Source organism: Neopelma chrysocephalum, unplaced genomic scaffold (assembly GCF_003984885.1).
Source record: "Neopelma chrysocephalum unplaced genomic scaffold, ASM398488v2 Primary Assembly neopelma1_24, whole genome shotgun sequence".
In the NCBI taxonomy this organism is placed as follows: domain Eukaryota; kingdom Metazoa; phylum Chordata; class Aves; order Passeriformes; family Pipridae; genus Neopelma; species Neopelma chrysocephalum.
In genome coordinates this window covers 23654338-23677580 of record NW_020897693.1, presented here as the reverse complement: position 1 = coordinate 23677580, position 23243 = coordinate 23654338, and the positions used below count along the sequence as shown (strand labels likewise).

Below are 23243 nucleotides of genomic sequence, written 5' to 3'. Positions count from 1 at the left end.
CAAAGATTTTTAAGATGAATAGTAGAAAAAATTGTTCCCTAACAGGCTGACTCTCAAGAACCAAAAAGGACAGATTGTTACCAGGAATTTCTCTCATTTTTCTCTGTTATGACTTACTGATTTCCATTCCACTGTATAAATATAATTATATAAGAAACTTATATGAAACTATGAAATTGCAGCAATATACATATTACTTTAATAAGATATTAAAATATTAATGGCAGCAGTGTAAATGCTTAATCTCAAAAACTAACCGCATGCCAAATGTGTTTTCTCCAGAGAACATTTTTGTGGCATGTACCACTGAATCCAGATCTATAGAATACTTCCATTTTTTCTGGTCTCTTTTTTTTCCTTTGGCCTTGCAAAAGATAGCTAATGTTATGAAAGAGGGTAAAGTGTGAAATTGCCAGGTGCTTCTTAAAATCATTTGGTCTATGGCAGTTTTCATAAGTGTAGTAACAATTGCCTAACACAATGAGTTTCACAAATAACATGAGCTTTTAGAGTACTTACTGAGAACCATTGCATCAACAATCAAGCCAACAAGGTTCTATTTCAGTGGTAGGAGTGGGGAACGTGATTCTCTAATGAGTCAATTATTAATGTACTTTTTCACAATTATTGGTCAGTTCAGAGGTTGTTGTCCTTGTTTTTCACTTACTTGAGGTCTGTGTTTTTGCTGAAGTAATGGTGGTTGTATGTTTCGTTATTTTAAACCATTTTAAAAGTAATACTAAGGTGGCATAATAACTGTGGTTTGCAATTAGATTATAAGTCATAATTTTTATTATCTTTACAAATATGTTTTAATATATATTAATTTTATACAGCATCTTATAATAATCCAGTTTACTCCAATTCTTCACAGCACCAAACTGAACCTTTAAAGAATTTATAAATCTGTGAAGTGGTCTGACATCATTCATTACTCTTAAAGGAGTAACTGAAAGATGTGTTCTTATTTAGAAGCTTTGAGGAAATAGTGTTTGTGAGTCATATTTTACTTACAAAGTGGCTTATATAAACTCCAGTAATTTCTGATGGATGCTTTGCTCTTTATTTTGTTTATATAGTCATTTTTATTTATTGAAAAGAATTTATTTCAATATCTATTTATAAAATTTTATCATTATTTATTTTCTAGATACTCTAAAATTTCAGAATACATTTTTTAAAATCTTCCTTATGCTTGAAACAAAACTGAAAATGAAGTGCAACACAAGGAATAATTGCCAGCTTTGCCTGTCAACTGACTGTATCACTATGGCAATTCATTCTTGTGATCCTGCCATTATTTTCCAATAATTTAATGTTTATATGCAGTCTCCTCAAATGACATGAAGAAAACTTTTTACCGAGGCGCCTGGCAGGAGAATGAGAGACATTAGTCATAAATTGAAGAAGGTAGCATCCAGCTGGATAAAAAGAAATGGAAAACCAAACCAAAATGAAACAAAACCCAATCAAACAAACAAAAAAACCCAACAAAAACACTAATTAAGGATTAGAACAGGTTGTCAAGAAGAATTGTAGAGTCTTTGATTTTTTTTCAAGACTTGACTGAACAAAGCCCTAAGAAGCCTGTCTCAATTTCATATTGACCCTGATCTGAGCAGGCAGCTGCAGAGCATGACATCCTGGGGTTCCTCTTTGATTTGATGAAATGCCAGCATATTTTAGCAGCATAGGTAGCTATATATGTGTATGCCCGTTATGGAATGAGAAAATTGCACAGTGTCTGCATTTTTGCTTTCTCCAGCCATATAAAATAAACCTTCTAATTGTTTTTAAGATCATAAAGCAAAGAGAGGTTTGAAAAATAGATTATTTATGAACTATTTTTTCTGAGTTACACAGCATTATAATAACATCAGTGTAGTTTGTAATTCTTCCACTATATAGGATAAGTCCATGAATAAAAAAGGATATAATTGTATAAAAGTTTAATTATGGAAACCCTTATGAATTGTTCTCTAATTGTGAAGGAGCATAATAGGAATGATTTGAAGCTAATATCCCTGTAGGGATATAGCTAATGTTTTTATTCTGCATTTTTGTAGCATTCTGCCAGCTGCTGTGAACTGTTTTCTGCATTACATATTCACAAAAATTTAACTCTTGTTTTCTGAAGTTTTAATACAATAGTAGCTTAATTACAGTAGCCTTGTTGTGCAATTTACTCTATTTGCATAAAAAAAGGCAAAAATATACAGAATAGTCAGCAGGTCTCATTCTGAGTTTATTTTTTTTACCCTCTATGATCAATTGTATTGGACAGGTAAGGTTTTATTTACGACTGGGTGAAAAGATGCATCTAAGTCCCAAATATATTTTAAGAGTAAATCTGAAAGATCCTTATTTACTTCTGCAGGTAACTTTTCATAGTCATTTCTCTTCTTGTTGTGCATAGGAATGCTTTCAGTTTATACTGCCAGCCCTACCTCACGCCATTGATCTTTTGCGGGACGCCATTGTAAAAGTAAAGGAGGTACACGATGAGCTTGAAGATCTACCTTCACCACCACCTCCTCTTTCTCCTCCTCCAACCACCAGCCCTCACAAACAGACAGAAGACAAAGGAGTACAGTGTGAGGAAGAGGAGGAAGAGAAGAAGGATAGTGGAGTTGCCTCAACAGAGGACAGTTCTTCTTCACATATAACAGCAGCAGCTATCGCAGCTAAGGTGAGTCTGACTTGTTTCCCTAAGAGACCCCTTTCGTTTCTATCTCAGGTACTTTCCACCAATATTCATTTGCATGTTAAGACTGTATATTGAGATCTCTGTGGTCAAACAGATGTATTTTAGGTACGTTTTGTAGAAATATAACATCTCAAAAATATAAGGATTCTGTTTCAGTAGGTGATTTCAAATTTTACTGGGAGATATATGATTTATTATCTTGATGTTAGCATATGTTTTTATGATACTGTTCTGATGTGACAGATGGGTTTTAGTGGTTTTTTTTTAATTCAAAGTACTCACACACCTGAACATGCAAAGTCCATTAGATGGCATGTTAAGGAATCGCAACAAAATTTTCTAACCCGTAATATCTAATTTGAAATTAAAATGTTGATTTCTGAAAACATTGATAAAAAGTATGACAGATAGGTAGCAGATTAAGTAATAAGCTATCCAGATTACTGTATTCCAGCGTGCATGCCCACATAAGAGATGTGAAATTCTGCCAACAAACTAAATATCATCATATTGTCTTTATAGCCTTGCATTACTCAAACTAAAATAATAAATTGGAGACTCCAAAAAAAAAAAGGAGAAAACACCTGTAAATAATTTCTGTTCAAATTTTAAATGTTTTCCAAATAATTACTGTATTATTTGAAGCAATATATAAATATTTATCTCAGTTTTATATCTTCAGTTTTCAAGTGAAAAGACAGTGTATCCCTATGTGTTTGGAAAGGTTTTTTCCAAACTGCTTTGTTCTATATTTACTCCACAAATTGTGCTTTTAATTCCTATTATGCGAATTGAAAGTCTAACTAACTCAAAATTATATTAAACAATTTTTAAAATAAAGCAGCAACATTCTAACTCCAGAAATGTGAATTCAGGTCTGAGACATCTTGACATTTCTAAGACAGCTGCAGCTGGAGATCATCTCCCAATATACAGGAAATCCTGATTACATATGTCTTTACAGGGATGAATTAAGGTAATTATCACTTGCAAGTATCAGTTTTTATTAATGCAAACTTTAAATTGTTTAATTTCTTGTGATATAGGCAAAGACAAATAATATGTGCCATTTTTAATGGCAGAAAATACCTGAGATCTAAACTGGCTATGTTCACATAACTTGGCATTTCAGTGTCACACTCGTTTTCACCTCATTCCTTTTTGGTCATTTGCTTGTATAGTTTCATGTTTTCGTGTCACTGTATTCATAGCTGTTATGTGTTGTGCATTAGAAGCATCCATCCTACACCAGTTCAGCTGTTATCATGGCAAAAGGTGAACAGCCCATCCCTGGTCTCATCAGTTATTGCCATCACGCAGCAGGCAGTGCAGGAGAACTGGTAAGAGACACTTCCAAGAGGCTTTTGCACTAACACTCTAGCTAAAAATACACTGCCTGCCTCCTAGTCTATGTGTGAACAGACAGTGTTAGTTATTTTCTTCTAACAAAGACACATTAGTGCTATCTTTTAGAGCACCTGCTACAGAAAATATCTGTTTAAGATATAGGGCTAAACAAGGTAAAGTTCATGTGTTTTGTCAGTTTGAATCATTCAGCTGCTGAGATAATAATTGCTATAAAGCCTATGTTTCTGATTAGTCATAGGCTTTATCATCTACTATACTCAGTAATTTAATATAATTAAAATAATCTCGTAAAATCACTGCTTTAGAGCTATGAAATTGTAACTTTTTCCCCTTTGTTTGCCTTGCTTTGCTGCTTTTCTCTCAATAGATTTTTTGTCAACACAATACAGCATTTGCACTGTATGTTCGTAATTTGCTTTCATCACTTGCAGTTTCTCCTTCATTTTTATTTTCTGTTTAGAAGTAGAATTTCTCAAAAACAGAAGACTTCAGGAGTCAGGATACAGTGGTCTTAATATAAATTACTGGATTTTAGTGAATAATAGACAACTATTTCAATGAACGGTAGAAAGGACCTGTTCCCCTAGGCAAATAGTAATTTAAACCATCAGTCAGATCGCCTAATACTTCTGTATTTAAAACATGATTCTATGTCTCTTGAAAAGTCACTTAGGAAATGGGAAGACTTTAAAGTTCACACACCTGATTATAAAGCTATATACATAGCTTTGTCATACATATACATGCATACATACATACACTCATTTATTGCAATAGTTCATTTTTTTTAGTTGAGGTTACTAAACTAGAATTTGCACCGTATTCTTCAGTATCAGTAGGAAGGTGATTTTAACCTCTCTGAAGCATGCTGTTAAGATGTCATCCACGTTTATGTGCCCTTTTGCAGATTACTCTTGAGCTATTATATTGTGCATTCTATAATCCAAATCAGATCTTGAAACTCAGCAGAAGGTGGCTAGTTTTTTTGCAGGTTATTGGGGTTTTTTAAGCTGTCCTTTCTCTATGTTATTAAGATATTTTTTCCTCTTGTATAGCAGTCATAGTAATTACCATCTACTTGATTATTTTCTTACCTCACCAGCACTGTCAATCTTTGTTCCAGTGCTGGGCAGAAGAGAATAAAGAACTCATATATTTTCCTTTTTTCCCTTCTTGTCAATGTTTAGTTCTCTAATCTGAAAACGCAAATATTTAAACCAATATAGAAGTATTTCACAGAAAGGCCAGGTCAGATTAAACGTGTGGAAGCAGTAACTGATGGATAAACTGAATGTCTTTCTCTGTCACTTCATTCATTTCTCATTCATTTCTCTCTTCATCAGTACGTTACAACAGGTTTTCCACCCCAGCTAGTGCAAACAGAAACTATTTTCACTGAATGAAGAGGCTTTTTGTACCTTCCTTAGGGTTTTGAGATCTCTACCCTCAATTAAATTATTTGAAACTGGAAAATGAGTAAAAACTTTTAGAGAGAGACATTATAAATGCTCAGTGTGACTTTGTGAAAGTTAAAAAAAAAGTCTATCCAAAATGCAATAATATTCCTGCCCTTCTTTATTGCAGGTTTCCATGCTCCAGGAAGCACAGAAATTTCTTATGGGTTCATTAACCTCTTTAACAGGGTTAGCAAGAAGTTGCCTTGATTAGAGACTTAGATTGCCTAAATTTAATTTGTTAATTTTTAAAGGAAAAAAAACTAAATATAGGTGAGAAAAAGCAGAAACTCCCCGTATCACATTATAATTTTATATATTTCTGTTTATGCAGTGTACATAATAGTACCTTCTCTGAATACAGCAGGTTGTAGTGATTTAAAGAGAATATTAGTTCTCCTTTTAGCAATACAGCACATTCCACTATCATATTAGAAAAAGAGCAAAATTTGTAACTGTGAACTAACTTAATTCTCTCAGTGAAATTTTTTTCTAGAACTTAGAGTTCTAGACAGGTTTATATATTAATTGTTTTCTAGGGATTGTATTTTATGTAAAGGTAGTGATTAGGCAATAATTCTCATTGGAATTAAATACCTGTGATCATCTTTTCCCTTTATCTTCAGCTTCCTTTTCTGATTAATGTCCTGACTGAAATTTTACTTAAACTTTAATTTTTTCACAGGCAAAAACCAGTATTACACAGGCAGTTCAGTAGAAACTGGGGTTGTCTCAGGCACTTTGTTAAAGAGAGAGGTTTTTTATTATGAAAAAAGTTATATCAAATAAAATTTTAGAAGCAATAATTGATCAATATGGTGGAAAATAAAAAAAAACCCTTTTCTTTCCTGAAGAGCATGAGACAATGTGAAATATCTGGTTACTCTAGAGTAACCAGAGTGAACTCGAGAGAACTGGATCCTGGTATCTTTTGCAAAAACAGTATTGTTATTTGTGTTTTGGGGTCTTGGAGTGTACAAGAGGGTAATGGATCATACACAATCATCTCAACATGTGTGCAGCTTTGTATCAAAGGAGTGTAAAGAAAAGGTGTCTTATTTAAAGACTTAAAACTGTTCTTTTACTGACTTTTTTTTATTTTATACCTTTCTCAAGATATAATTTTTTGCTGTATTATCCTTAGGCATGGAGATTAAAAGGAAGCATTGAAAGTTGTAGGTAGTATCTATGCCAGTATAAAACTTAGGGATGCCAGCCTATTTTTGGGTTTAACAAATTTAAGATGAGATTTCAGGAGAAAAAGTGAACAGAAGGCAAATTGTACTTCTGACTACAAACTGTTTGAATGTTCAGAATATCATTGAACTTGTTAACCTCTTAAGTACATCACTAAGATTTTTAAATGCTGAAAGAAATTGACTCTAATCAAAAAAACCACTGTTAGTCTAGAAACACAGCAGTAGAGCAGAAACGAGGCAGTTGGTGGCACACTGTGAACAAGATCTGTTTTCACACAACTTATGAACAGGTTATAAACATGAGAAACTCTTAATATGTGGAGGAGGGTATATGGTGAAATCTCCTAGGTATAACCCATTATGTCTAAGTCAAAGTTGCTAAGTTAGACATAGTCATTATTTATAGATGGGAACCAAGGAAGTTGAGGGAGTGGGAAATGACATTAAAAGAAAAGTATTTAATGATGTGAGTATTAAGATGGGTTATTTTAACTACACCGAGACAAGCAACAAAGCTGTCTTAATGTCCTAAGTATGCAACAGATAAAGGATTCAAGCTAGGATTCAAGCTTCTTCCTGGCCTCTGTGTGCCCTCAAGTCTTACAAGGCAAGAATGCTCAAAATGCCTAGATGCAGACTCATAACAGCATATCCATTTAAAAAAAATCCCATCTGGAAATACCCAACATTAGTGATTTAGCTTGTCACTGGATCTTCATTTCTTCCTTCCTTTTATTGTCTGCTACTGCCGTTTTCCCCAAACACGGGGGTTCTTTTGGTGGTTCACTTGGATCTTCAACATCAGGCTGAACTCAGAAATTCTTAATGAGGAGAAAGATCTTAAGATATGTGTGTGTATATACCCTCAAAGATCTGAATGTCTACACTTTCTGGTTTGTTGTGACAGAGAAGTGAATTGCTGGAAATAAGAGCAAAGTGATCTGGTAGAATTGCTGCTTCTGAAAAAGGAAGGGGTTAGAATAATGAAAACAAAATCAGAATAACCCTTTGTAAACAGTGTATTGTAGTAGAATCTATTGCATTTTGAGTTGTAGAATTAATGTTAGAGATCACTTCTCCTATCTGAGGTATTTATAATTTCCATGTCTTAACATTTTACACTAAATAAATAAATAAATAAATCATTATGTTAAAGTAGTAAACTAGTCAATTATAAAGCTGGTGTGATAGCTACATGACTGGACCCAAATACTACAGTAATAAAAGCCAACAAACTTTCTAAGACTCAGCATATAAAGTTTAAGAAAGCTTTATTCTCAAATTCATTCCTCTATCTCTTTTCTTTAAAGCTGAACAGAAGGGACAGAAATAAAAAGTAATGATAGATTCACTTTTATAACTGAAAATAAGAATGCTTTCTCACTGTTGTAAGTTGGTGTAATTTCAATTTTTTCACCAACTAAAGGATCTGTCACTAAAATTCAAGCTTAGAAATATAACCATAGAATAGCTTGGTTTGGAATGAACTTTTAAAGGCCATCTCGTCCAAACGCCTACAAATGATCAGGGACATCTTCAACTATGTTTGGTTGTTCAGAGCCCCATCCAACCTGACCTTAAATGTTTCCAGGGATCAGGCTTCCACAACCTGTCTGGGCAACCTATTCCAGTGTTTCACCACCATCATTGTAAAAAAAGTCTTCCTTATATCTAGTCTGTATCTACCCTCTTTTCGTTTAAAGCCATTACCCCTTGTCCTATCACCGCAGGCCCTGCTAAAAAGTTTGTCCCCATCTTTCTTATAGCCCCCTTTAAGTATTGAAAGGCCACAATAAGGTCTCCCTGGAGCCTTCTTTCCTCCAGGCTAAACAATCCCCACTCTTTCAGCCTGTCTTCATAGGAGAGGTGTTCCATCTGATCACTTTTGTGGCCCTCCTCTGGACTCTCTCCAACAGGTTCATATCTTTCCATGCTGAAGACGTGAGAGCTAGGCACAGTATTACAGGTGGGATCTCACAAGGGCGGCGTAGAGGGGGAGAACCCCCTTCCTTGCCCTGCTGGCCGCACTGCTTTTGATGCAACCCAGGATACAATTGGCTTTTCTGGGCTACAGGTGCACATTTCTGGCTCATGTCCAGCCTCTCATCTACCAGCACCCCCAAGTCCTTCTCAGCGGGGCTCCTCTCCATCTGTTCATCTCCAGTCTGTATTGATACCAGTGGTTACCCTGACCCAGGGGCAGCACCTTGCACTTAGTCTTATTAAATCTCATGAGATTCCCACAGGCCCACTTCTCAAGTTGGTCCAAGTCCCTCTGGATGGCATCCCGTCCTTCAAGTGTCTCAAGTGCACCACTCATCTTGATGTTGTCTGCAAATCTGCTGAGGGTGCACTTGATCCTTTTGTCTGTGTCATCGATAAAGACATTAAATGACATTGGTCCCAATGCAGACATTTGAAGGACACCAGTTGTCCCTGATGTCCATCAGGACTTTGTGCCTTTGACCACTACCTTCTGGATGCAACCATCCAACCAATTCCTCATCCACATAACAGTCCACACATCTTTGCTCCCCCAATCCCTGGCTTAAGGGCAATCCACTCAAGAAGTGTGGGAAAAGAGGTTGCCAGTGACAACTGAGACAAAAATTGTTGAGTGCCTCAACCTTCTCCTCATCAGTTTGCCAGATGTTCATCACAGGGGATATGCTTTCCTAACTGGCACTCTAATATATTATGTGGGGAAAAGAAAAAAGATTGAATTTTTATTTTTTGCCTCAGGATGTATTTTAAAGCAAGTATTGGCTTTGAGTTTATTCCCTCCAGAGAGGCCTGCAGCTTTTGCAGCACAAACCTTAGATCAAGAATTTTTGTAGCTGAAATAAAGTCTTCATGGAATAAAGAGTATTTACGCACTGCATGAGATTTCTTGTGAGAAATTTTCTCACTGCATGACATTTCTTTAGAGGGTTTCAGTCATTGCTAACAAGTGGTTTTCTTTTCAGAATATTATCCCATAGTTAGAGAATGGAAAGTTTACCTCCCTTCATGCCACAGCAGAAATCACTCTTGGTCATTGTTGAGTTTGAAACAGAGGCTTAAGAGGAAAACTATTATTTTCTTATTATTTGCTGTTGTCTGATTCATAGGTTTTTCAGGGCAAATAATATGTTTTGTACTACTTCAGTTAGAGTATGATCTTATATATTTGCTAGGAATTTGTTACTGAAATTAGGAGAAAATGCCATTAACCACTGCCAAGAACTGAGTATGAGGAGGTACGCAAATGGAGGAGTGGGGTATTCCTATGTTTTTGATGTAAGGTTTTGAGTAAGTTTTACATACAGTATATTTTTTTACTATTAAGTCTATCTCTCTTCTTTTTAAGATTCCAGATTCCATCATTTCTCGTGGTGTTCAGGTTCTCCCACGTGATACAGCCTCCCTCAGTACTACTCCTTCAGAATCTCCTCGTGCCCAGGCCACCTCTCGTCTCTCCACTGCATCCTGCCCAACACCAAAAGTAAGTACACTTATGCCTTGCAAGCTCCATGCTCGGCCATATGATCTATCAGGTTAATGTATTGCCTCTGCTGAACAAGGTTGGTTCGCATGCAAGGTTGTGTCATTCTACATAATAGATAAACGCAAGACAGTATAGCTTGTTCCACGTATACTGTTGCACAATTTAATATGTGGATCCACCAACACCTTATGGTTACTGAAGTTTCATGTTTTCTCTTGCAATATCTGTCATGAATATGAAATTGTTAGCACCTTGAATGTATTTAATATGCTTTAGTATCCCCAGGACCATAGATAATCCTGCCACTGAGTAGCAACATTGAGCAAGTAGTATTTTGTGGACAAAATATATGGGCAAATTTCTAGCCTGAGATGGGGCAGATCTGTGCCCCACTTTATTATTGATCAGTTTAAGACACTTTCAAACCAACTGGCTTTGCTCAAACTTAGATATTTGCTGCCTGACATTTGGAAACAAAAACCAGCCTAAATTGAATAGAAAGAAAGTTTTAATGCCAACCTTGTGGGATTATTATTCAATTCTTACTGATTACACTATACTGTTTAATCGTTGAGGTGAACTCTATTAATATGCTCTTTTTATCAAACTTTAAATAGCATACATGAAAAACTAAGCAAATTGACCAGTGGCAAGGCCTGTAATGTTTACCTTCGGCAGAATTCCTTTCAGCAGAAGAAAATTGTCTGCATTCGCTTTGTGTGTTCACATCACAAAGATCTTTCTGTGGCACCAGATGCTGACATACTAATAGACCAGTAGCAGATGGCAAATAATAACATTCTTCCTTATCTAATTCGTGATCCTTGAGGATTATTCTGCTTGCTAAAATGATTGCCCAGCATCTGCTAGTTCTTCTTTCCTGCTGTCTCATTCTTTTCTATCAGCAAACAAGATTTATTGGCAACCACCCATATAAATATTTTGGTTTAAACTATGGGATTGTTTTATGCAGTACTCACCTTCAGTGTAATAGAATCAAAATTATTCTGATAGCCAGCAAACTTGAGCTTCATTATATAGTCTACTTTTCTTAAGATTGTTCAGTGAATTCTATCTGTAAGTGCCTCCTTCATTTGTTTTCTAAAAAATTGTGTCTTGTCTAATGACTTAAAAATAAAAATCTGGAGCAGAAGAGCAATACAAAGCAGAGAACCTGCACTGAGTTTTATGCCTGTTGACAAAATGAGAGTGTCCAAAGAAAACCAGTAACAGGCATAAATAAGAGACAGCTCCGCTGAGAAATAGCTCTACATGAAGCCTATGTGTTTTCAGGAAGTTTATCACAGTGGAAAGGAGTAAAGCTTATCTGTTATGAAGCAGAATGTACTCCTCTAGACTGTCTTCAAAGATTCAGAGAATACAGAAGGAATCTACAAGAACTTTGAAACAGACTAAAAAACTGAAACTGTGTTTGGGAAACTAGGTGAGATGAGCTCATTTCATAATCAGATCATGCTTTGGTATTTCATGTTGAGACCTGATTTTCATGTATTACTGAAAAATAGATTTTGCTCAAAATGTGTGAGACCACACCACTTTTATAATAGGAATCTCCATGCAACATCTAGCTAGTCTAGATTTTCTGTGGTGTCTTTCAAAGGTGGGTGGTACAAGCTGATATAGGCAAAGATAAAGAAAAGCCCAACTGGAAAATAAACTTGAAAGGTGATGTCACCTGTTCCTATTGCCTAGAGGTTGGATTTTGCACAAAACTGTAAGCTTCTTTGCCACTTAGAGAGCTCTTTGCTCATTTTACATATTACTTTTAAAAAACCAAAGAAACTACACTATATCTTTTCGTTCAGCCCTTTTCAGTACCCTCAAGTTCTCAAACATATCTGAATTCGTCAAGAAATATGGGTCATTCATATTCTTCAAGATTATCAATATGTCTAAATGTCTTCACTTAGTGAGTTTTTCCTTCAGGATCCTGGCATTCTAATAATGCAATATAAATTAAGTTCACACTGGACTTCTTGATCCACACAATAATGAAAATAAAGGTAAATTGTACTTCAGCATCCAGTTGATATTACAGGGTGCTTTTTTTTTTCTTCTTTAATCTGCAAATGTATATCTTTTCAATATTCTCATTTGCTAGTTTAGGAACTCATTTCAGGGCTCCAAAATGTGTATTTACAAGGTGAAACAAAAATGAAGAAGTGTCAGTGGAAAAAAATTATTTCTTTGATTATACATATGTTTGGAGTGGTGGTCTAGCCACAAAGCTAGTGGCACTATATTTCTTTGTCAACTATGTATTCCAGTTTATTTTGTTGTACTATTTTCATGTGGTTTTTTTGTCCTAAGTATATAATACCTTACATTTCTCTTACTGAATTTGGTGAATAGCAGAAAATTGTGTGTGCCTCAGAAAAAAAATCAAGCTTCTGCAATAACGGGAGCACCTCTATTAAATGAATGTAAGTAGCAGGTTACTAATGCATGAGGGTATTGGAGAGAAGGTGTGGGAGAATGCATTACTAATGCTCCTGATTGATCTGTTAGGAGAAGTCTTTACCTTTTCATAATGGTATTTTGGAAAACTAGTGTTTATATATAAAACAGATCATGTAGACAAAATACAACATTTAATTTTAAATTTGTTTTACTGTTTACACTTAATTGTCCATGTTTTCTGAAAATCTGTTTCTAACAAAGTACTAAATGATGAATATTGAGTTTGAACCTTGATATTTCAATCGGTCTTCAAAAATGTAATTTCCTGGTAAAAGAAGTAATTATGAGAACAAACTTTTTAGCAGGATCTGATGCAATAGGACAAGGGAGAATGGTATTAAACTGAAGGAGGGTCAATTTAGACATTAGGAAGAAATTCCTTACTGTGAGGGTGGTGAGGCACTGGCACAGGTTGCAAGAGGAGCTGTGGATGCCCCATCCCTGGAAGTGTTCAAGGTCAGCTTGGATGGGGCTCTGAACACCTGGCTATAGCTGAAGATGTCCTTACTTATTGCAGGGGGTTGGACTTAGATGGCCTTTAAAAGGTCCCTTCCAACTCAAGCTATTGTATGATTTGTATGATATATTTTTCACTTTAGCCTCTTGGGAGGTTGAAACTTCTCAAGACAAATTGCCATTGGGACTACTCTGCCTATCATTAGGTACATCCCCAAGACTAAGCAAAGTAGCTTTTGTTAGCTTTTAGTAAATCTCTGTAGAACACCTTTCTTGTTCTCTAAATTGTATTTGAGGTTCAAACAAAATCGACCACTGCTCAAAGAGCATTTAAACCATATTCATAGTAGATGGATTCACATATAGAGGCAATCTAAGTTTTACTCAGAGGAAAACTGCACTAGCAGTCTTCCCTTTTTGAGTCATTCAACCATAAAGTTGATACTGATTGTGACAGATATTTTTATTTTCTACAATATAGTTTTGATCTTTTGAAAGTTTTACTGCTTTCTTAACAAGGTTAGATGATTTTTCAGAATACTCGCATGACAAAAGTTTAGGATGACACAGTGTGACTTGCAAATTTTTCTTGTTATTTCCAGTAGCTGCTCAGATTCTAAAATCTTAGTATATTTTTGTGTGTGTTTGTGGTTGGCGTTTTCATCAAGTAAAATGCAATGTTCTTTTCAGACGCAAAAGCAATACACTACCTAGTGTCTTTTTTTTTTTAATATTTCCATTTGTGTTGACGCTTGGGTTTTTTTATGCTTACAGTATAAAATTTTATATCTATAACTTCAGATAACTTAGAAGAATATATCCAGAGCAAATGACTGAGTCATTATTTCAAACTTCTAATTTTGTTCTCCTCTTAGGGAGATGATGTTGGTATAAAAGAAAATTACAGTTTTCAAGTTGAAGTCTTCACTTTTCTATATAAATGGAGTAATCAATATTTAATTTTTGGCAATGTTGTGTGTCGAAGTCAAATGAAGCAGATTTAGAAGACCAAGGACAGATTTTAAATTATTGCCAGGAATTCATTTCAGTGACATTTCAGTGTTCAAAGGATTTCACTTCGCAAGATCATCAGTCTCAGTGATGTTCAATTCTTCCACTTCAACGTGCAAAGTTTCTTTCAGTGTTATCCCAAAGGATCCTAAGGAACTTGTAATAGTACTTTTAAGATGAGAGTATGTTTTTCTTTTTCCATCTTGCTACTTCTGTGCCATAACTTCTTATATTCTGCATAAGAAAAAGTCTCTCTCTAGTTTACTTGCTGGTTTTCTGTCTGTCATGGTTTGAGCAGGCCCAAAATCCAATTCTGATTCCTAGCCCCCCACCCACATCTCAACCCCATGTGAGATGGGTTTTCCAGACAAAAACACGAGATTCAATATGGGGAAGGAATATATATTACAAAGACTATACACATAAATAAATACTATAATACACTGCATACAATCTTAACTCTATATCTATCTCTACCATGACAATAATATTTACAGTGGGCCAAATCTCTTCTCTCTCCAAATAAAAGTCCAGGAGAGAAGAAGAAGAAAAGACCCCTTCCAGTCTCTGAGCAACAGGTCTCTCTCTAGGCAGTAGGCTTTCTTCTTCTCTTTCAGGCAGCAGTTGCAGCTGGATCCTATGTCAATACACACGAGGGGGGTCTCCAAGCCCCTCTCGGCCCCTCGACGCCAAACGAAGGGTCTTTCCGTGGACTACGTAACCCCAGACAAGGTCGTTCCACCACGGTCATATCACGAAACACGGGGGTCTTCGTGACAGTCTGGTATCTTCAGGGGAAATCAAGCCCCTTCACAGAGCTTCTGTGCTCTGCTTCAAAGATGGCTGCCAGCTTCTCTGAAGCTGGAGCAGGGGGGGGGGCCAAGGTCACCCCCCCACACACACATTCCTTCGGCCGTCCTGGCTTATCTCTCAGGAGGCCATGAGCTTCCTAGCTCCTCTCAGCAGTGCATACTGCACTTTAGGACTCCTCTCAGTCCACCACCCCCTCCTCTTTCTCGGAGGGGTCTCTAGCGAGTTTGGGGGTTTTGGTTTATCCAGTTCTTACCCCGCGAAACTCTGTTCCTGCTGCTGGCTTGGTTCTCTTGTCTTGTTGCTGCTTTTCCTTCTCCTCAGACACCTCTGTGTCTGTCTTAGCTACATACCGGCTTGTGTTGCTCCTTTTGGTCCTTATCAGTTGGCTCTTTGTCACTGCTCTTCGGACGCTGCTGTCTCCGCTGCTGCTCCGTCGCTGCTCCCAGCGTCTCCCACTTCTACTTACAGGGGAGAAAACTCCCCCAGTTCCTAGCCACAGGCACTCAGTCCAGTCTGACACTGTTCCAAGTCCCTGCAGCCCCCCAACTGGGGGCTGGGGGGGGCAGAGGCCCCCAAGGGGCCAGAGCCCCTTCTCCTCGTGGCCTCTACAACATGGCCACCTCTTCTTCTCACAACAAGTACCACTGCTTCTCTTCCGGTCTCCAGAGATATGTTTATATTTTGCAGGAGCACTGATTGGTCAAGCCCCAAGGGTCACCACCCCCTGGGGGTTACCACTTTCTTAGTTTCAGGGGGAAAACCTGGTTCAAACTACTACACTGTCCCATCCCTAGCTATCCATTTTTTAGTTACACTGAACCAGACAAAACCTTTGGTGATAAGTTAGATCCTTACATATTTGTAGTTGTGATAGATGGCTTTTGATTCCTATGTAAGTATATAGGCTCTATCTTACAGCTAAAATGAGCAAGCAAGGCTACTTTTCAGAAGTTTTTTCAAGTCTAACAAAACAGTCACAGAATCAAAGAATATGCTGAGTTGGAAGGGACCCACAAGGACAATAGAGTCCAACACTTAGCCCTGCACAGGACGATTCCCGAGAGTCACACCATGTGCCCAAGAGCATTGTCCAAACCCTTCCTGAACTCTGTCAGGCTTGGCGCTGTGACAACTTCCCTGGGGAGCCTGTTCCAGTGCCCAGCCACCCTCTGGTGAAGAACCTTTGTCTAATACCCAACCTAACCTTCCCCTGACACAACTTCAGACCGTTCCCTCAAGTTCTGTCACTGGTCACCACAGAGGAGAGATCAGTGGCTGCCCCTCCTCTTCCCCTCACAAGGAAGTTGTAGACTGCAATGAGGTCTCCCCTCAGTCTCCTCTTCTCCAGGCTGAACAGAACAAGTGAACTCAGCCTCTCCTTACAGCTTCCCCTCCAGACCCTTCACCATCTTTGTTTCCCTCCTTTGGACACTCTCTAACAGCTTAATATCTTCCTTATATTGTGGTGCCCAAAACTGCACACAATATTCAAGGTGAGACCGCACCAGTGCAGAGCAGAGAGGGACAATCCCCTCCCTTGACCGGCTGGCGATGCTTTGCCTGATGCCCCCCAGGACAGGGTTGGCCCTCCTGGCTGCCAGGGCACTGCTGACTCACATTCAACTTGCCATCAACCAGGGCCCCCAGGTGCCTTTCTGTGGCTGGGAGGTCTATAGCAGACTCCCACAGTGACATCCACATCATTTGTTTGCCCCTTGATTCTTACCCAGAGGCTCTCAACTGTGCCATTGCCAATCGTGAGCTCCCTAGATTCTATCCCTTCTATTACATACAGTGCCACCCCTCCACCTCTTCTGCCCTGCCTATCCCTCCTGAAGAGCCTGAAACCATCCAACAGGGCACTCCAGTCACAGGTCATCTCATTTGTCCACCACTCCAGCCATCCCACCTTCTTTGTAGCACAGTGCATTTAATTCTGCTAGTTGATCACTTTCTGTAGCTTAGTGCCTCCTTTGAAGAACTCTTATCTTTATCATTGAGAAGTTGACATTCACCTAAAGACCTAATATTCTCAATGTAAAAAGTGTGATACTTGTAATTTATGTACATGTTTCAGTTGCAGAGAATTTCTGAAATTAGATAGCCTAGAAAAAATACATTAAACTTTTTTTAAAAAAATAAAAGGCTGATGAGAGTTATTTCAGTGACAAAAAATATCTTATTATTTTAGTAATTTCTTATGCTTGCTTCCAATGAAAGATGATGCTTAGAACACCTGTCATGAGCCACAGATTTAATGTTTGAATGTGTACATTGACATCCACACAGTCAAATGAGCTATGGATTTATATTAAACCTAAATATGATTTATGTTTTCAGTCTAGTGTTTGACTTTCAATATACAACTGCTATGTTGAAATTAGCAGATGGGAGCAGGTGGAGTTGGGAAGGTGTTTTTGTCAATTGTTGTTACTATTTTTTCAGTAGAAATATTCAGTATTTTTCAGTAGAAGGAAGAGCGGGATGCTTATCAGAAATTGTTAGTTAATAATAAGCAGCTGTTCAAGACATGTTTTGGCAAGCTGTAGTTTTATCCGTAGTGTGGATGTTTTTTATAAGGCGACTTGAAGGCCCATACTAAGACCTTAAACCATCTTGTCCAGGAGCTGCTTTATGCTGATGATGCCGCCCTTGTCGCTCACACAGAAGCAGCTCTGCAGCGTTTAACATCCTGCTTTGCAGATGCTGCTGAGCTCTTTGGGCTGGAAGTCAGCTTAGAGAAGACAGAAGTTCTCTATCAACTGGCACCTCAGGAAGTCCCCCGTCATCCCCACATCACCACTGACCAATCAGAACTCAAATCAGTCCAGCAGTTTAATTACCTAGGTAGCCTCATCTTCTTGAATGGTAAGATTGACGGGGAGATAGATAACAGGTTAGCAAAGGCATATAGTGCCTTTGGAAAGTTTCATAAAAGAGTTTGGTGAAATAAACACTTGAAGAAAATCACAAAGGTCAGTGTTTACAGAGCCATAGTGCTGTCTACTCTCTTATATGGATCTGAATCATGGGTCATCTACCGCCACCACTGCGACTCTTAGAATGCTTCCATCAACGCTGCCTCTGTACAATCCTAAACATCCACTGGTCAGATCATGTGACCAATACATCTGTTCTTAAACAAGCAGCAATCACAAGTATTGAGGCCATGTTGCTGAGAACACAGCTGCACTGGGCAGGGCACGTCTCAAGGCTGAAGGACCACCGCCTCCCTAAGATCTTGCTTTATGGTGAACTTGCCACCGGCTGCTGCAAGAGAGGAGCCCTGAAGAGAAGATACAAGGACTCCCTGAAACAACATCTCAGCCTTGGCCATATTGATCTTCATAACTGGTCTACTCTGGCCTCCAACCGGGAGGTCTGGAGACACACTATCTGTAATGCTGATGATGCTTTTGAGAAAGCACACAGAATCACTCTCGAGGAGAAAAGGAGTCTTTCTGCTGTGCCTTTTGCAACCGGACATGCCTGTCTCGTATTGGCCTATTTAGCCACCAGTGCACTTGTAACAAACGTGGGTAAAACCCTTCCCAAATCTTCATTCGCGAAGCCTAGCCATGATGATGATGAGATGTTTTTCATACATTTGAGTGCATAATTTTTTTTTCATCTTGATTCTTATTATTTCTTCTTAAGGTGATCATCAAGGTGAGAGCAATAGGGCAAGTATGTGAATGTATTTTAAAGCTGGAACACAAACACTAAATTTCCAAGTGAGGTTTGTTTCCTTTTTATTTATTAAGTTTGCATGGAACTTGCTCGGATAAGTAGCAAGTGCTTTGGCACAGCTCTTTATCTGTGATATGGTTGAGGACCATAGGAAAGTGCAAAGGATGTTTTAAATTGTTAGGATCATCTACATAGAAGAAATCACACCCCAAGCACTGCAAGCATTTCTTGGTTTTTCTTGTAAAAATACAAACAGGCATAGTTAGTTACTTGATCCTGCTAAAAATTCTGATGTTTTCATGATTATTTCTGGGTTTAATTTTCTCTAAAATGTTTTTAATGCACATTCCAGGATTACAGAAAATTATATTTAGTAAAAAGAGATGCTGAGAGAATGTATATTGGAGCAGAAAGTAGCCAGAGTTGCCTCAAGATGAGGAATCCTGCTTACTAATGCTACTAAACTACTATATCCCCCTGGGTTCTTCTCAATACGGTGCAGCAGTGGTTTTCAAATCAATTACTAATTAAGATATTAGCATATTTTCATATAATCACTGCCTTTTCCCCTTATTGTTTAGAGTGTATTGTCCTGGCAAAACATGTGGATAATTGAGCCCTAGCAGGTATTATTTTTAGTTTACATTTTGGTTACAAACCCTGGTTGTTAGTTAACAACCTGCTCCAGCTTCAAAAGTGAGACATTGTAACTAAGAAGCAGCTTGGTGTGCTTGGGATATGAAAAAACCTTCAAATACATCATAAATAATAAAAACAAAGTTACTAAAATCCTCTCTAAAATCAAAGATTCACTTTGTAGGAAGGTCAAAACTACAGGGGTAGGCTTTTAGGGTTTTTTTGTTTGTACCAAAATAGACCCATCAAGAAGTCTCTGGAGAGGAAGAATCAAGACTGGGATCAAGTGCAAGCTGAACATTGAATTTCAGTGGAAGTACTTATTTGACTTAGCTTTATTTATTGAATATCTGTGCTTCAAGTAGTGCTATATTTATTGATAAAAGTAGTAATATTGATAATAATAATATTGATAAATAGTATAGCAGTGCCAAAATCTAGTTCCCTTCTCTTACTCATGCTGAAGAACTGCTTATAACAGAACTAAAGAAGGATGTTAGAGTAGTTGGGAACTGGCATCAGGTCCAGAAGTTCCAGAACAATTCTTGCATTCATAGAATCAGCTACTTTTCACACCTGTTATATATTGAATCATACAAAGAAGCTCTAATGTGCAAAATATCCCTACATTTCTCTTTCTTAGTAATCAGTTGGTATTTTATTAAGTTACAGAACTTCATTCTTTTCCTGAGCCCAGTGAAACTTCCAAACATGTCAGAAAAAAGTTTCTCAGGCTTTCCATGGAAAAAATTATTTTTTTCACGTTGTAACTATTCTGCATGTGTGTCCCTTCAGAAGAGAATAATCTTTCAGTACATACATCCTGGCTCACACATGCATTGCATGTATACTTATGTTGCATCAACTTGTCAGTTCCTCCTTGAAATGTTTTTTTCAATTAGTCTTGGGATCAAGAGTTTTCATTTCTTACTATACTGTCTTTGAAGGCCAAGTGTTTTTTTCAAATTCTCATAACTTCAGTTTGTCATTTCCTTAAGAAAAAGATGTGCATCCTTCTCACATTAGTTTCGTTACCTACACCTTTTGAGTACCTATCCAAAGCAAATCTCTGGTTTGAATTCTGATATAATGCAAGATGAGGTTTTTTGGGTTTGTTTGATGATTTTGGCTTTTTCACAACAGCAATGTGTCTTTCATCCAGTGTCTTCAATTAGAAATTACTCTGAATGCACCTCTACAGAATTGTTTCAAGCTCCATTTTCAATATATCTAGTTCTGTTTTTTCACCAATGCTTGTTGAGTTTGTTGGTGCTTGGTGATCATTTTGATGCCTTTTGGAGTTGGCCTCTTGGAGGAGGAATATTGACTTCCAATCTCCATTCATTCTTTTTTCATTGGGGATATTAGTTCCTGTTACCTAGGCCAATTGACTTAATCTTGTTTATAGAGAACGATTTCAGGAGTAAAACTATGCATCTTATAGGCTGTATTTTCATATAATCATATGTTCTGTTTGTAGGAATTTGGTTTTCTTCTACTCTTCTTCTTTAGTGTGTTAGTCCATTCATACATTAGCCTGATCTTAATCAATAGCTCAGGTACGGGAAGGCTTGCTTCTGTTTCTTCACTGACTATTGACATAATAAATAGTCCACATCACTTACTGCTGTGTTCTTTTTTGATAAAATAATCAGAAATTTTAAAAATGTACCTGTAAGGATAAACAACAATCTTTTTCTAGTTGTTTCTTTCTTATTAGAGCAAATAATTTAATGATGCTGTAGCAGAGTTCGATGCCAGGTATTATAGGAGAGATAGGTGATGTATTTTAAAACAAAAAGGATTTCATTCACCCTTTCATATATATATGTACTCAAGAGCACAAAAATACATACATTCCACTGTCTGTCCAGGGTTCGTAAGTGTGTACCCACCTGCTCTGGTCAGGATTACCCGAAATGATGGAGAGGACGTGTGACACCAGCTACAATGTTCTCCACAGCTTCTCTAGCATCCTTCTTATGCCAGTATCCATTAAGGTGGTGTTGAATCTACCCTTTATACTCTTTAGGAGCTGACAGTTAAGGGGGTATTTGTCTCTCCATCTGGCCGCACCTCTTGAATATGTTAGATTTTCTTACTGTACTGTGTTCTCTTTATCTAAACCTGCTTTTTATCATTCCAACATGTATCTCTCAGTGGCTCAGTTCTTTATTTTGCTCCGTAAACCATTTTAGGTTGTCTTCTCTTACTGATGGGGTATCCCCAGAAGCTGCATGAAGTGCTGTGAACTGAAGTCAGAGTGGTACTTTTGAAAAAGGGTGATGAAAGGTGGTCATTTGTTGCCCGTGGTGGATAAAACTTTTATCTCCATACAGAAAAATGTATTTTTCAAGATCAGTCTTGTTTGAATTGAGTACGTGTTCACTTGGAATTTGTTGAATCCATATTAAAAATACTTCCTCTTCCAGAGCAAGTCTATCTTCATGTAGTCAAGCAATCAGGCAATTTCATTACAGTATGTGAAGTCATTCTTGATCTGATGTGGTAAGAAAAGCAACTCTCCAAAAAGCTAGCTTATCTAAAAAAAAAGTTTATCTAAAAATTGTTTATCTGAAACCAGATATAATGCAAGGCTCATATAGATGATTTACTCTAGAATATGTGTGTCATCATATGGTTTTGTGTGGCACTTACAATGTACCTTCTACAAGGCATAGGAAATATAAACCTTATCTCAATTTTGAGAATTTTTTTGTAATAACTCTTTCATATCAAAGTCTCATTTCTGGTGTCTTTTTTACCGAAGCAGATAAGCTTTCACTTTTACAAAAGCTAGTTCTCAGAATCATGTTGCCCTTGCATCTGTAGGTCGGTACAGCAATGCATCAAGTGTGAATATAGTCATTCATCTTTTTTTTTTACCCAAGATAAACAAGGCAAGGCATTTTCTTTTAGGACTTAGCCTGAGCAATTGCTAGCAGCATTTGAGAGTTTCATTTGTCAAGAAGATACTTACATCATCTTGATTATCCAAGTTTTTGTACTGTAGCTATATTTAGCAAGTGTTTCCCCACAAGGTTTTTAGAAAAATGGACAAGATGCTTTCTCTTTAGCGTTCTTCTGCCAAGTTCCTGTGCCTTATTTCCTGGCTGGAAAAGGAGAACTTGGTATGTGGCTTAATGTTCTCACTTCTACCTCAATCTGTGCCTCGCTATTCCTCAGGATGATTGTTTAAAAAAAAAAAAAATCTATGCACATGTTTACAGTCTACTGTGTAACCATACCAGAGGAAGATGGATTTACTAAGTTAATGCTGCTATATTTCTTTGGTGTGGTCCTACTCTATCTGTTCTAAGTGCAATAGATGACAGTTTAGAGTACCTGAAGTGAACAGTGATTATTAAGCAATTAAATGAAATAAATTTATCTGGAAAGCTTTGAAAGCATTATTGTAATCCCTAGCATACCAAGTCCATTCCATTAAATAATCCTGTTAAATTGTAACAATCACTAAGCATCAATAAACAGGGGTAGGAAATGAGAGGAAAATGTGATGGAAAAGGTAATGGTTTTTAGAATCAAAAGAACATTTGTTGCAATCGCTTGTCCAGCCTCCTCATAAACAACCATTCTAAATTTGTTAATACAGTTCACCCTGTTAAATTCAACTTCTTTGTCTGCTTACCACTCTAATTACCTCCCTTCTCACAATGGAAGTTAGAAGCCCTTTATTTTGTAAATAAAACCGTGTAAGGCTTAGGTCAATGCTTATCCAATTCTGTATCCTGGATCTGCAAAGAGTATTTAGCATGTGCCAAGTGCATTGCCTGTGTTTGAGAAAATTTTTATTTAGTTGTGCCACTTTTTGTTTAGTAAAATATTAATCAAAGATTGTTCTTCCTGTTTTAATTTTCTACAACAGGAAAAGGGAGAAGGCACTATAGTGCTTCAGGGAATTGTCCCATTTTGAATATCAG

At 37.3% G+C, this 23243-nt stretch overlaps 1 protein-coding gene across 22 annotated transcripts in view; it reads left to right on the top strand.

The window, feature by feature from the left end:
* GPHN (gephyrin) overlaps positions 1 to 23243 on the top strand; it is a 297276-nt gene that overhangs the window by 188511 nt on the left and 85522 nt on the right. For 15 of the 22 annotated variants that reach the window (XM_027708552.1, XM_027708646.1, XM_027708509.1 and 12 more), the window contains 3 exons: positions 2417 to 2689; positions 3940 to 4047; positions 10078 to 10212. In XM_027708552.1, coding sequence (XP_027564353.1) covers positions 2417 to 2689; positions 3940 to 4047; positions 10078 to 10212 — 516 coding nt within the window. The remainder of the gene's footprint in view (positions 1 to 2416; positions 2690 to 3939; positions 4048 to 10077; positions 10213 to 23243) is intronic. The other 7 variants (XM_027708654.1, XM_027708583.1, XM_027708546.1 and 4 more) reach the window with 1 other exon arrangement.